Genomic DNA, 15,236 nt, shown 5'->3' on the forward strand with positions numbered 1-15,236 from the left:
GAATGAATAACAATTAGTTGTCGCTTTCACCATAAATGCATAAGGAATGAATGCCTCAAACATTTTTTAGCCACTTAACATGGAGGCTTCATGCCAATACTGTACTGCCACAATGGGTCTGATAATAAGAGTGGAATGTCTTATTAATTATTGGAATTTATTGGAAGGGAAGGAAAATTATTCATGCAGTCAAGAATATTTGTAAGTCTTGAGGTCAAAATTAGATGTTTGAAAAAAAAAAAAAAACTCACCTGAATGCACATAAGGCTGCAAATTGTTTTCAGCTTGTGGTTGAAAACATTTGGTCAAGACTCTGATGCCATCTTGTGGCCCAATATAATGCCATAATTGCGTGAACAATGAAAAAGCATAAATGTAGACTGGAATAACTGAGGTGATCCTGCAGTTTTCTGTTTGAAATAAGCACATTATGTATTATGTTCAACTATAACAAAACAGTATTTCTTTCTAAATAGCTTGTTTTCTTGCCTTGCAATTTTCAAACGATTCAAAATAGCGTTCGATAATTGTTTTGTTTCTTTAAAGATTGATTTGGAGGGTGTGTGATCATGAAAGAGAAGTAAAATAGAGACAGCACTCAAACTGAAGTGGCAACTTCATGAGTGAGCTTACCTTCTTTTCCCCTTTAGTATTTTGGTTCAATACAATTTGCTGTTAAGAGTTATCAGCATTTCAACTCAACATCTTTTGTGGGTGTAGTTTTCATCATTTGTGTGCGCCAACTTTCTCCTGGAGCTTCACTTTACTCCCACAGTCCAAAAACAAGTGTTTGGGGTTAATTGGTGACTTTCAATTGCCCACAGATGTGAATGTGAGTGTCACCATCATGTTTTCCCTGTGGTAGACTGGTACTTCTCCAGGGTCCAATAGTGAGCCAAGATTGGCTCCAGCCTTCTGTGAACTTAACTGAGATGAAGCAGCATAGAAGAGATGGACAGATGAAAGGGTGAGGACAGCTTTGATCCTTGAAAAGGAGAATGAGTCTGTGGAATCTTATTTGTCTACTTCTACAACATGAATCTTGCAGCCATTTTTTCAAATTGGAACTACTTCAACTCGTAACACTTCAAACGCTTTTCTTCGTTTAACATTTTGCATGTGATTGTTCAGTTTTCTTGTTGAGGAATTTCTCACCTGTCCAGCCTCTTGAAGCTGAGGATTTGCTAACTTTGAATGTTTGTTCATAATGCAATATAGAAATTATCTCCATTTATGTATTTGTATTCCACACTGAAGCCTTTCTGAACAGGTCAACGTCTCCACGCGTTACTAAAGACTGTGCAGGGTTAGGGAAATCGCTCAGCGACCTTCAAAATAAAAAGGAAGCGGGTGGTTTCACAGGTAGATTCTAGAAAGTTTGTCATTGTGGTTTTCTTTGACCTATCGAACTCAAGCAGGCAAAGACTCCGGCCCCAAGGAGAACCAGACCACAGGTTGAGCAACTGGTCGAGTTGCTTAGAGGTCTTGGTACGAGTCCTGCATTTAGGCGTCAAGAGCATTTTGGTTTCTGGATACACAGAACTTGTGACAAAATTCAACTTAAATACAAGACTTCCAACATTTGACTTGTTCTTCACTGTTAAAAAAAGAAAGAAGCAAAAAACACATTTAAGACATCAGGCAGCCAAACATCCCTCTCTATTTATTTCATTCAAAGCAAGACAAAACGTATGAAGCTTGATTTCACATGATTTGCCACTTCTCATTGAGCCATTAACGTTTCACAAAGAGTCAATATCATTTAAGATGAATCATTTTTGTGCAAGTTTTAGAAAGTCAAGCTGATTGGTCCTTGATGCAGTATGAGTACAGTTGATTAGTGGAGCAATTTGAGATTTCATGTAGTGTTTCACAAAGTTGCTGCAACCGATAAAAGGGTTAATTACTGGGTAAAAGGACATTTGAAAAACCATTCAGTTTGGACAATATTGTTACTTTTGAGACATAAACTGAATTACTGTGACGGAGCATCCTTCGCTTTTGTGGCTCAGGGGAAAAAGCAGTAGCAGTGAGACCAGATCAGAGTGTAAAAGTTTTACATAAAAGATTCTGTTTCCATCCGTACTGACGAGCTTTTGCGGTATTTCACATTAAAACCTAACACTGCAATGTGCAATGTTAAAGACAGTATTAATACAATACCATATGAGCTGATGAACCCAGATCTGTGAAAGTTGTAATACTAGTCATGCTTTAGAAACAGGATTCATATCTTCTGGGTTGTGCAGTTCAAGCAATGTGTCGAATTCAGATTTAAAAAAAAAAAAAAAATGTACGAGTAAGACAGGACGGGCACAGAAATAAACTGAACGTTTGAAATTGTGGTATGATTTGCAGCACATTAATAAATATCTGAATTCATCCGTTTCTCCCTTGCTTAAGTACGTCCCTCCCAGCTTGGTGTTTTCTTGTTAACTCCACAGCAGATCCTACGATGGGAATTGAGTCCTCTGTGCTTTATGTCATCCCCACAGTCCTCGGCCATCCAAAAGCTCAGCGCTGTAGTTCAGTGCCTCCGATCACAGATTACATGGTAGTTTGAAGGGTTCGAGTCTCACGTGTGGTTACTGCTATTAGTCAACTGTCTCTTTGTGGGAGAGTCTCTTACTCTCTGGGCGGCGCAGTGAGTGTGGACCGGCACTCCGCCCGGCAGACACACTACGCTCGGCTCACTGAAGGTGTTGTGGCACAGGTGGCATCCTTTCTTCTCAGAGATTAAGATGGGTTTCTTTCGCTCTTTCAACTGGAAAGTGAGGGGGGGATGAAATTAAGAAAAAGTGGCAGGAAGCATTCAGATAAACAATTGTTAAAATTGTTGTGTTCCATATAATTATCAGGTTTTTAAAGGATGAATGGATGGATGAAGAGTTACAAGAGTAAAACTTTAAGAAAAGGTGCCCACCGCAACAATAATTATTCTTATTATCATTCATCCTGACAGGTGTCTTTTTGAATGAATAAACTAATGGAGCAGGAATCAAATGTTTTGTTTTATTAACCCCAAATTAAAAGTATTTGTGTGGTAGAACATTTGATTCAGGCAGAAATATATCAATGTTTTCTTGTTCCATGTCATTATTCAAGACAAATCTACAGGTTTACGTGCACGTCTGTACCTATTGAACAAACGAGCACAATGTGTGGTGCGTTTCTCACCCTGTCGTGCAGCAGTTGGAGGTTTTCAGAGTGCGCCAGCCCCACAGCGATCTGGGAGGTGCGGCAGGCGTGCATGCTGGCCCGGACAGCCCGACCCAGAAAGGGCCGCAGCAGCTGCAGTGACCAGCCTTCAGGCAGCATGCGCAGAACACGGACTGCATCAAACACCTCGCCGTGCCGATTTAAAAGGTCCACCGCTGCCATCTCCATTTCGCCGCTGTTACTCCCCGCGGCCGCCGGAGCTTTTCCTGGAACGCTCCCGTCCAGATACACCTCTAAGAGCAGGTGAAACAGTCGCTGCCGGTAAGCGGAATCCCGACAGGAAGAGGCCCATATGCAGAAGGCCTCAGCGGACGGAAAGTCTCTCAGTTTGTGCACCAGAATGTGCAGTGCCTTGTCATTCTCCTCTAGTTTTCCATGTAGTGTTGCGCGCTCCAGCAGCAGTTGTTCACAGCTTTCTATTTTACCTACAGAGGCCCCAAGAAGACGAGTTAATGCCGGAGAAAAACACTTCAACAGCGCAATGAGCTAAAGTTCACAACGGACTAATTTATTCAGCGACTGCCGACAAAAGATTTTTTCAAAAATAATTGTTTTTCTCACCGAGAAGACACTGTACACTGTACAGGTTGGACTCCCTGAGCATTGCTTGAAGCCTCTCTCTCGCTTTGGTAAGCTGCTGGTCATTTGCAGGCGACTCCGACAGCAATGACAAAACCCTCTCCAGGTACAACAAAGCCAAGTGTGTGTGAAGCTTCTCCTTCTGCATCCAAACACAGCGGACAAAATCAAACATTGGTGAGCTTGAGGACATAAGAGGGGTTATTTTACAATTTGTTGAATTCCCAAATGTTTAGATATTAACTACATTCATTACTTGCATTGTATTGTAATTTTTTTCCATTTGCCTCAATCAAATCTGTTAACACAATTCAAAGTGCCAATGCTTCAAGCTGATATTTAATACAGAAAACAGTAATATTATAATCCATCATGGACATGCCTTCATGAATAAATGTACCACGTCCATACAGTATGTGAGGTTCTTATCCACCTGCTACTACACAGTTCAGAGCGTGAACACAGTTGAAGTTGTGTGGTTGAATGCAAAAAAAAACAAAAAACACAACAAAAAACTGAAAACACACGTGTGTGTCACCACCTTGGTTATAATAAGCTTTAAAACCCTGAGCATCAGCCATCCTTTAGTATCTGTTGCAGATTCATGTAATGAAGACTGTACAAACCTTATCAAGGAAACGTAATTCACGCAGCTTACAGCTGGAGAGCGTAAGAAGAAGTCAGGGACAGAGCTTAACGCTTAACTGATATGTCTCATAAGATGTACTTCATCTAAATACTTAAATTTTTACTATATGGTAAATAGTGAATCTGCTGCAGTCAGAGTGAAGGAAACTCATGAAAATCATCAATATTATTAGAAAATCCCGACTGCAGGGAATTTCCTCTTATGATGCTTGAAATCTGAGGGAATCAGACTTAAAATAATGTTTGACGACAGCTGCTGAAGAAACCATCACGCATGTTCACCTGGAGACTTCATGTTGTATTTTGCTGTTATCTAATGTTAAAGAAACGCACCGGCATTTATCAAACTGGCCGTCTACACAACAGCATGACGAGTTGTTCCTGCAACGCAGAGGCTACGAGCTGCCGCTTGGAGGTGTTGCTTAGGCTACATATGCTGTGGAAACACTGATCTTTCTCTCTCTCTCAGCCATATTGATCATTGACAGTAGGCATCATTTGGAACAAACTTGACATACCTGTACCCTTTTCTCCAGCACCAGGTGCTCCAAGTAGAGGAGCAGTGCCTGGCTATGCTTTCCCAGGTAAGTGATCACATCATCAGGGTTTAATTCTGACTGATCTTTACTGGCAGGCCTCCTGGTGAAGATGTGGATGCCTTTCTGTAAACAGACAAGACAAGGTTTTTAACACTAATGTGGTGTTGACGCATTACTTGGAGATAGGAAAATACAAAGAGGCAGTTTTTGGTTTTTTTTCTCATTTGGATTTCATCACATAGACAGCACTATTATTTTTTGGGGGGGAACTTACTGAGGGATCCTTCAGCAAGGCCCAGTCTGCATACTTCCATACGAGATCCAGATTGGAGGCGGTGCAGAGAAAGTCCACGATGTACTCGTAAAGGTCAGACCTCGTCGAGTCCTGCAGATCCCCGTCTACAACACGAATCCACAACTGGCAGAGAAATTAAATGGCAACATTTTAATTCCTTGATGAGTGGTATAGCTTTTCCTTTGAGAAGCAACAATAGACGGAAAAAAATTAGATTACAAACCTGAAGAGCGGCCGAGTCCTGGCCATTATAGTGATAGAGCAACCCAAGTGCAAAATATCTGGGAGAGAAACGTAGTGAATGAAGCAAAGCCACTCCCACAAGATTACATTTCCAGTACAAAGTAATTAAATGACTTGACTAAACTGGACACTGTATTTAAGCCTGAGCAGGGCGGTAATTAACAACGTGGGGCACGGAAAAGTATTTATGCAACAAAGCGTCATCTCAGTCTGGCCCTTGAGGAATTTGTGAATTTTATGAAAGTGATAATGAAAATTAGACCGATTCCCACAGTGATCTCCAAATGTTTCATTTCCCTGCCAATGACCACAGATTCAATCAAACATAACTGTACAAAAAATGAATTCAGCCCATCTCTCTTTTTCCTAAAAATCACACATACGGCAACAGTTTTATATAGATGTGCACGTTCAGAGAATCTAAATATATGATATCATTAAATCAGTCATTTCTACTTAGTTCTTTTACTTTTGACACTTGTGAGGTAACTGGTATAAGAGGACACGTACTTGTGATATTTCTCCAGCCAAGGAACACTGTCTGCAAGCACACAGGCATTTTCTGAAGCAAGCAGGTCTAAAAGGCTCTCGTGGTTCTGTTCAGCATACAGCTTCAACAATGCTGTGTCTACGTCCTCTCTGCAGCCGTTCGCCACCTCTGTGCTTCGTACCTGTGGGTGCAAATGATGGAAAGAAAAAAAAAAAAAAAAAAAAGAGAAAAGATTTACTTTTGTGGAAGAATACTCCGGGAATGAATCAGCCTTTAGTTCGGTTACCTCGCCGAGATAACTGATGAGGAACTTCTTGCATTGCAGTACTTTTTCCTGGTCTCCCTGTGCCAGATGGTTGAGATCGGCAAACTCATGGAGAGGGGGATGGCATCGTGTGAACGAAGAGGAAGCTGGCAGCAGTAATGGGTAGAGAGAGATCAGCTCTCGCACGTCCAGCTGACCCTTCCTGAAAACGCCACGTATGGCGAGAAAAGTGGCTGATGAGAGAGGCACTAAAGAACAAGTACCGAGGAAACCAGAGAAATCGAAGCAGACAACAGGGGGACACCATCTCTGACGACTGTGAAAGCTCTATCATTTCTCATGATGGCAGAAAAATACATAGTGAAAAGAGAATCTGAATATATTTTAATACATCTTCCGAATGCAAAAACCACTTCGGCCAGTTATTCAGATAATCGCACTTTTGACTGTTTGGCTTGTGTCTAGTATTTTACATCCGCTATACACTGTTCAATTTGTCTGTGTCAGATGAACGATGCCATAAATTCATTCACATATCATGTCTTACTTCATACAGTGTTTCCACAGTGATGTCATCACAGACAGTCTTGACATAACCATAACAAGGAAATATGATTTTTCTTTTTTTTTCCCTATGAAAATTTGCAGGCGAATCATTTTAACACAAAATGAACTTCTTTGCTTACCTGAAGTGTTCTTTTGCCTCCAGAAACAGGAGCTGGCCAAACTGTATGAAACCTGCCTGCTGGAGGATTCTTTTGTGCAAAATCTAAACAGAAAGTGACAATATACAAAACAATGGGTTTTTTTGTGCATTGACATAGTTCAAGACAGTTTGTGACTATTATGTATAAATAGTTCTATCAGTATCCTTGTAGGGTTTACACAACATTAACTTTACAACTTGCTGTAAGATTTTAAAACTCAAGAGCAGCACACGGGTTTAATTACCTGGAACTTGTCTTTGGGGATATTTCTCTGTGCTCCCTCTGTGAGGATGAGCGCCTCCTCCACTCTGTGACTGGCCAGTAAGTCTTGAATCTGTCTCTCCAGTGGCAGGGGTACCAGAACATACACAGCCTTTGTTGAAGCCAGAATAACTTTCCCTAAGAACACATGGAGCAAATTGAAAAAGAATCAGTTTAGTGCCGTCTCTCCAGGACTTTGCAGTCGTTTTTTGTATTAAGTGCAGTTGATTTTGAAGCAACTTTATTTTGCCGTGTTTCAAAGGAGCTTTAATGGATGAAATTAAACAATTTCTTTAAAAACAATGTCAGCCACATGCATCAAAATGACTTGGGCAATCTAGGATATCAAATATGTGAGGCAGCTATTAATGACAGCATTCCAATGGGAACCCTGTGGGTTAGGTGACACCCAATCCGATTGGGGTGATAGTAGGATTAGGGCAGGCCTTTCTTTACACCATGATGAAATAAGACAATTTATTTTTTGCGGCCCGAACCAACAGTCTTTTAAGAATATTTCTAACTAAATTAAAACAAGTGATTTGATAGTCCTGATTTAGAGCCCACATGAAAGCCGCATGTTTACGTTCAAAAGGTGTGATTTTAATTACAGTCGACTCCTGGCTTAAAGTCATTGATCACTGCTGATCATTGACATTATTTCACTCAAAATCAAGTGGAAAAAGTCTGAATCCAGAGTTGTTGAATATTTGTCTGGGATTTAAATGTGTCAGCAAAGTGCTTGTTGAACCTCAGTTTAGCACATTTGATCCCTCCATTCGACAGCCAGACAGTAAATGTACACTTGCTGATAGATTTAAAGAATGAGCCGCACAAACAAGTCAACCAAACTATTATAAGCTATTTAAAGAAAAATCAAAAGGAAAGCATTAAATTATGTTTTCTTTCTGATTTGTGTGAGTAACACATTTGAAATTTGTGAAAATACCTTCAAAGTCTTGCAGAATGTGTCCATCTCTGAAAGAAAGCGTCTGCTTCAGCTGCTGGTCCAACATGCTGTGGATGGTGATGAAGCTCTCATCCAGAGCAACGACGTACGGGAAACACACTGCAGCACCAATCACGCTCTCTGACCAATTGACTGGCGCCCGCTGAGAGACTCCCTCTGCGTTGGCAAACATTCCTGCCGATGGGAAGTGGAAAGGCAGCTCTTGAACGTCAACATTTCAAGAAAGTGAAAATATATCAACTTTTAAAGTAGAAAAAAGGGGCTATTCTTTAAAAAAAAAAAAAAAAACAGTCATAAAAGCCCTTAATTAAATGTCCCCCAGTGAAGCATTAAAAACTGAACATACCCAGACCACCAGGTGCAGCTAAGAGGAACTCCTCTCTGCTGATCCTCTTCACAATGGGTCTCCTCTCCTCACTGTTGTAAGGGAAAAGGTCCTGCGAGGCCCCTGTGTTGTAGTTCAGAATCATGTACTGTGTGGCGAGGGCCAGGCACAAGAAGTAACCGTCCACACTGACGGCACACGGCTGCTCGGGAGTGCTCACCTCTTTGACCAGCTGCACTCTGTCCTCATACACCATGAAAATCTGAACTGTCCGGCGCTTCGAGGAGAGCACAGCCATCTCCACGCAGAACGGGTCGCCGTTCACCGGGTTCTCGTTTATACAGAAAGCCGTCACGCCTCTGATTTTGGCGCCTCCTCCCGCGGCCGACGGCACAGTCTCCAGTGTCACCATGTCGACGAGGAACACTATCCCGTCGCAGAGCACGATCAGACGCTCCAAAGCGGAGGCAGCTCGCAGCTCAGTCACTGGCTTCTTGAGGCCCAGGTATTTATGCAACAGCTTCTGAGATGAGTAAATCAGTTTCCCTTTGGAGGACGTGACCTCGACCAGCAGGAAGTGATGGATAAAGCAGTCATTGGTTCCCACGTACAAGTGCTTTCCGCAGCATTCAATGCACTCGATGTTGATACGAGCTTTGTCGCCCATGAGGAGGTCACGCTCCACAGCGGGGACCAGCTCAAAAGCCTTCACACTCATCTCAGCCAAGGCATCTACACTGAATGATACAAAAGAAGAAAAAAAGACAAGAATCAACAAAGCTGATGATGTTAAAAACTGCACTGGAGAATCCCACAAATGTCGGTTTTTATACAAAAAGCTACAGAAATCCATATTAATATACCCCTACAAACTTTTTGAGATATATCGCTTCATGTTTTGAATACATGTTTACTTGGTGTTCATTTGTTTTTTAATCTATAGTTGTATTGTTTACAGTCGAAAGCTGCTAATAAAATAAGACTCCAAAGTTGCAGTTACATCTGTAACCATAAAAATAACTAAGCATCTCACTCTTAAAACCTCTCGAGGACCAACATTACAGGTTACATATTTCAACAAAGTCCCACATGGCAACGACGAGCAACAATATTGTCCAAGAAATCCCAAAAGGACCAGGCCTGAGTGTGCAACTACATTCTAACCACAAACATTATCAGTAAAGCATTCACTGTGAAGTTAACAATTATTTAACATTTTTGGCTGCTCATCAGGATGGGATGCCTCAGGCCAAGACCTTTCGAGATAAAGCTAGACAGGCCAGGGCGTAATGGTACAGACAGGTGAAAGTGGATAAATTGGACAAAGGAAGCTGGAGGAGGAACTGAGAAGCAGGAAGATAGGCTTCGGAAAAGAGTCAAGGCTGGTGTGAAGTAGGACATGAAGATGTGGGGGTTGGAGGAGAGGAAGCAGGGGGAGGTAGATTATCTACAGTGAAAGGAGCAGTCAAAAGACGAAGTAGTATGGGAGTATACAACAAGTCATTTTCCTATAAAGTATAATTCTCTAGAATTACCATAGGATTCAGTAGGAGTATCCCACATCACCGTTAGGCAGTTTTGGTGGCCTTTTGGCATCATTGTTGTGTCGAGCATTGAAAAACTGGGACAACCAGGTATTCTAATTACTTGAGTTATACACATACATAACCCCAGCTCAGTTAAGATGTTGCATGATTCACATGGCTGTGAAAACTAAACAAATTCAGTCAGATGAGCTCAGAAGTAGGAAGCGTTACCTTGCAGTCACTCTTCATTTGAGACCTCTGAGATAAACTCCTCCTGAAGCTGTCATGCAGATGTTGAGTCACCGTGTCTGGAAAGAGATCAACGCGAGTTTTGACATGTCTGCTGTTTGATTCTGGATTTGTTCTGGACTCTTGTGATGCAACACTTAATAAGAGCCACCTGATACACAATAGCCCACCCAACATCTTCACACAGCTTCAGTCTCTAACTTAGCTCTCTTAATCCCGACAGTTTGTCGCGTGTGTTCAGTACAAGTCACTCTTGCGTGCAAAGTGATTCAAACCCTGTCAGTGTTTCGTTAAAGCTTCAGGCTCAACAGCTAAAGAAGTTAGCGCTAACTAGCTTCCCAAACCCACATATCAACAGTGGAGGGGAAAAAAGTTTACTTGTGAATCCTGCCTGTCCGGGAGCAACACACGTATTGTGTGTGATTTAATTCTTAAAACGCGACGGCGCCGTGGTTAATTTCCTATTCATTGTTTGTAGAATAAGTCATCACGTAAAGCTAGTGCTAGCTGAAAGTGACGCCTCTCCAGCAGTGCTAATGCTAACAGGCTAACGCCTGAGGTAAATAAAAGCTTCCTGCTTGTTTATAAATCCGTGCGAGTCTTCGTGTTTATCGGAGACTAACAGCTCATATTATCGGGTCCCATCCCTCCACCCCCATGAGTCGACACATCAAGCACCGACCCCCCTGCCCGGCGGTGTCCCGGTGAGGCTGGCGCCGTTAGCCGCGGTACGTACCGCTGACGATGACAGCTCTCGGGACGGCAGAGGCCGGAGCGGCGCTCGGAGCGGAGAGGAGCGGAGCTTCACAGCCTCGGCAAGGAGAAACACTTCAACATCAACGCAGCCATGATGCTCGGGTCGGCACCGCACGGACGGGCGGAAAGTGCGGGCTTTAAACGGTGGCGTTTCGGGTCTTCCTCGCCGGGGAGAAAACGCCGCCCATTTGCACCGAAGCCCTGCTGGACGCAGGTGAAACGAGAGGGTGCGTTCAAGAGCGCCGAGTGGCGAGGGAAGCTCCGCACACATCATTCATCCGGCAACTTTTATCATCATGTCACACTTTCTGAAAAAAATTACCAGTGATTTTCTCAAAACCGAAAGCATTTTCCATTTTTAACCTAAATCCTACCATGCAGAGTGCTGGAGAGTTTAATGTTCTTGATTCCAGTCTGGTTGGGGGCTTTTGCATGGTGTTTGCACGTTCTCCATAAGCCTGCATGGATTTTCTTCAAGTACTCTAATAACCTTCCACATATGTACATACATTTATGTATGTGTGTATATATATATTATTTTGTCAATACTCTACTTTGAAATTATGTTTAATGTTTTAATTTTTGTTAAAAATAAGTCTCTTTGGTCTTTATTTATTAACCAGACCGAGTGGCTTTTCTATTCTATTCTATTCTATTTCAACATGTAATTGAGGATCATTTTTGACACAGACTTGCCTCTCTTTGTCTAACGTTCTATCTATTATTGCCCTCTGATGCACAGATGACCTTTCCAGGGTGTACTCTACTTGCTCCCCATAGTCAGCTGGGATGAATTGCAGTTTCTCATGACTGCGAATTGAATAAAGTAATGGAGAACATAGAAATGTGGATGCATTGAACTATACAAAGAAATATATTCAAATGACCCAGAGGTAAGATTTTACTAAATATTGGCAGTACCAATCAGGCCTTTGCAAATATACCGTAAATGGCCAGTAACTGTCAATTATAAAAATGGAGTCATATAAATGTCTTCATGATGTAGCATGTTCTTAACATCTGCATCTGCATCTGCATTTTTAGTGGGGGCCATGATAAGGAACGTCCGAATTCTCTATAAACTAAGTAAAGAAGGCTCAATGCTTCCTTTAGAACCTCCTTTAGCATAGGAAACACCAATGCATCCTTTATCAAAGGAGACGAGTTTATGCTGCCCCACAATTCCTTACAGCTACAACATTTAAAGGGACCCACTAAACCAAGCATTCAGGGAAACTCAGGATGACTCATTGCAGATCGTGTTAAGTTACCAATGCAATAATATGCCTTGAACAACTTTAAATAATGTAAAACTTATATCCCAACTATGTATGTCATGCGGATGTTGTAAAATAAACACAATGAAGTAAATATTTTGTGCAGCCTATTCTCAGTTTGCATTGCTTTTTTATATTACATTTTCTTAAATTTGTATTTTTTGTCACCACGGACGATGTCACTACCCTGCGCCGCTGTCGCATTGTTATTACGTCACGAAGCGAAAGTGCGGCCGAGGGCCACAACTTTTTTTTTTAATCATTATTAACAAATTCACTTATACATTCTGTAATACAATATTCACAAAGGCTTTTGGGGAAAAAAACAGGTGCTTGGAGTGAAGTAAAATAAAGTGAAACAAATATATATATATATATATATATATATATATATATATATATATATATATATATACATATCTACTATAAAAGGTATTTCTTGAACAGTATTCCATAGCTTATGGAATGCAGTCAGAAAAACATACAATCAATACAGAAAATAAATAAACACACACACATACACACACACACACACACACACACACACACACACACACACACACAAAAGAAATAAAAGCTGAAACATAAATCTCGGGCTTTCCTTCTCGATCGTAATTATAAATCAAATTGAATAATATTATTGCATGTTTACTCTTCGTTTTTTAAGGGCTTTAGTGAAGAAGAGAAACTCCTTATGAAACACCTAAAACCTGGGATATACCATCATGTGTTTGCATTTGTGTATTTAAAATTTTTCCGAGGATGAGAATATTGTTAATTAAGAAATCATAATCTTTTTTTTCTGAAACAAAACCATAAATAACATCTTTTGGAACAAAGGGTTGAAGTCGAATAGTAGTATGAAGCCAATCATGCATATCAGCCCAAAGTGCTTCTGAGTACATACATTGAAATAACAGATGATCTGTAGTTTCTATACCTCCACAGAATACACACTTATTTTTGTCAAATCCAAATCGTCCGCATAAAAATTCAATGGAAGGATACACCCCATTCCAAATTTTTAAATGCAATTCTTTAGCTTTGGGAGTGATAGGGTATTTTAAATACTTTGAATGCAGAGAGTGTATGATGTCCTCAGAGAAAACCTGAGCAAGGGAGTTATGGAATGACAACATGGGATATGAAATTTGATTAAACATTCTCCTGATTATTTTGTTAGGAATTTTGTTTGATATGAAGCTCACAAAAAGATGAAGAAGACAAGGCATGAGCTTCGTGGAATTTGAACACATGACTCTTATTAGATCTAATACAGTGGCAGGAATTGCTTTTGTTATAGAAATGAAGAACTTATGATTAATATTCAAATTATGTTTCAAACAAAAGTTTTCATGGGACATCACACACCCTTCATCATCAACAAAGTGAATCACAGACCAAATGTTTTTATCCATCAATTCCTTATTGACCAATGATTTGTTTTTAATCACAATATATCTGTTGTTCCATATCGGTGTATTGTGTGGGGTAAAATTATGATTGTACAGCCTTTTCCAAAATAAAAGAACATGTGGTGAAAAAGTGATAGTTTAACAGGTAGTCTTTCAATAGTGAAATCACATCTCAATAAAAAGTCGATACCTCCTAATTTCTTGAAAATTCCTCTGGGAACATGAAACCAAAACCTGTTCATATTTAAAAAAAGATTTTAACCAATTAATTTTCAAAGGTTCCATTCATGAAATCAAAATCAATGGCTTGTAAACCTCCATGTCCATATTTTTTTTAATATAGTGATTTTTACGGTTCCAAATATAACCGAATGGAATTTGGTTAATCTTCTTGATGGCTCATTTAGAAATACTTAAAGAATGCATCTTAGTCAATAGATTCCTACTTAGCAAACTGATAGCATATCAATCTCTCATTATCGGCAGTTATCCAGTCCCTTCCATATATTCTTGTTTTCGCTTTCTGTAACATCCTTAGAAATATGTACACCTAAATATATGACAACCGATCTTACAGGAATCTTGTAGGGTCCACCCCACGGTTTCTTCCTGAAGAGGGAGATTTTCTGAACTTTTCTTCCTGTGAGGGAGTTTTTCCTGGCCACTGTTGCTTGTTACATCTGCTTGCTTTGGAAGGGTTTAGTTGGGTTCTGTTGTCCTCTATCATTGTAAGACCGCTTTGAGATGTCTGTTGATGTGATTTGGCGCTTTACAAATAAAACTGAATTGAATTGAATTGAATTGTATGAATTTGATCATTCACGATGATGGATTGGCATCAATTCACATTTGTTTATGTTGAGCTTAAGGCCTGAGGCCTTGGAAAAAATATCAATGGTTTGTATTATCTTTGGGACCTCAGTCAAGTGTTTCATAAAAAAAAAAAATAATAAATGTCGTGTCGTCCGTCGAAAGCCTCCAAAGCCAAACATCTTTTCTTAACCTCGTGACGTCATCCCGGGGATTAAGGTAAAGTTGATAGGAAAGGAGAAAGGAGGGACTTTTCGGACGTACCTACGGTGATGTAAAATCCCAGCCGTCCGTGAACGCGGCGCAGCCGCTTTTCACCCAGGATGCACCTGTCCAGCTGAACTGTCTCACAAAAGCCATTTTGTTGCGCTAGCTAGCCCCGTGCTAAAGAAAGCACCAATAATAACATGGCTCTGTTATGTCAGCCTTAACTATGTCGCTTTTATGCTTTTCTCAGCTGTCAAACGAGCTCGTCCGGGTCTGTGAAGTCGTAAGCGGCGACATGGATTAGCCCGCAGGAACAAAGTGCTGTTGGGGGAGAGCGAGGACTGTGTGCTAAAGTGTGCTGCAGCTCCAGAGAAAAGACTGTTAGCTCGCAGTGTGTTTACCCAGCCGGCGGTAGTTATGTATTCTCATTAATTGCCCTTACTCGAGTCCCTGCT

At 40.8% G+C, this 15,236-nt stretch overlaps 1 protein-coding gene across 4 annotated transcripts; it reads right to left on the bottom strand.

Moving 5' to 3' along the window:
• Positions 1 to 1,631: 1,631 nt before the first annotated feature.
• tgfbrap1 (transforming growth factor, beta receptor associated protein 1) lies at positions 1,632 to 11,288 on the bottom strand. 4 transcript variants are annotated; one of them, XM_080458256.1, is made up of 14 exons: positions 11,053 to 11,288; positions 10,299 to 10,375; positions 8,563 to 9,278; positions 8,196 to 8,390; positions 7,230 to 7,384; positions 6,965 to 7,047; positions 6,300 to 6,480; positions 6,034 to 6,194; positions 5,504 to 5,561; positions 5,260 to 5,403; positions 4,971 to 5,108; positions 3,781 to 3,940; positions 3,178 to 3,644; positions 1,632 to 2,764 (listed from the first exon to the last, which is right to left on the bottom strand). In XM_080458256.1, the coding sequence occupies exons 3-14, from the start codon at positions 9,257 to 9,259 to the stop codon at positions 2,576 to 2,578; spliced, it is 2,628 nt and encodes an 875-aa protein (XP_080314382.1). In that variant the 5' UTR covers positions 9,260 to 9,278; positions 10,299 to 10,375; positions 11,053 to 11,288; the 3' UTR covers positions 1,632 to 2,575. The 4 variants fall into 4 exon arrangements, with proteins under 4 accessions (XP_080314382.1, XP_080314379.1, XP_080314380.1 ...); XM_080458253.1 differs by having other exon boundaries at positions 4,965 to 5,108; XM_080458254.1 differs by lacking the exon at positions 10,299 to 10,375 and having other exon boundaries at positions 4,965 to 5,108; positions 8,563 to 9,273; positions 11,053 to 11,282.
• Positions 11,289 to 15,236: the final 3,948 nt, after the last annotated feature.

Source organism: Lipophrys pholis, assembly GCF_963383615.2.
Source record: "Lipophrys pholis genome assembly, chromosome: 2".
In the NCBI taxonomy this organism is placed as follows: domain Eukaryota; kingdom Metazoa; phylum Chordata; class Actinopteri; order Blenniiformes; family Blenniidae; genus Lipophrys; species Lipophrys pholis.

Excerpts from the sequence above, each read along its gene's own strand:
- tgfbrap1 (XM_080458253.1), bottom strand. The coding sequence starts at position 9,259 with ATGAGTGTGAAGGCTTTTGAGCTGGTCCCCGCTGTGGAGCGTGACCTC. Across the intron at positions 7,385-8,195 it reads CATTCTGCAAGACTTTGAAG|GGAAAGTTATTCTGGCTTCA; the intron begins GTATTTTCACAA and ends ATGTGTTCTTAG. Across the intron at positions 6,195-6,299 it reads TCATCAGTTATCTCGGCGAG|GTACGAAGCACAGAGGTGGC; the intron begins GTAACCGAACTA and ends TTGCACCCACAG.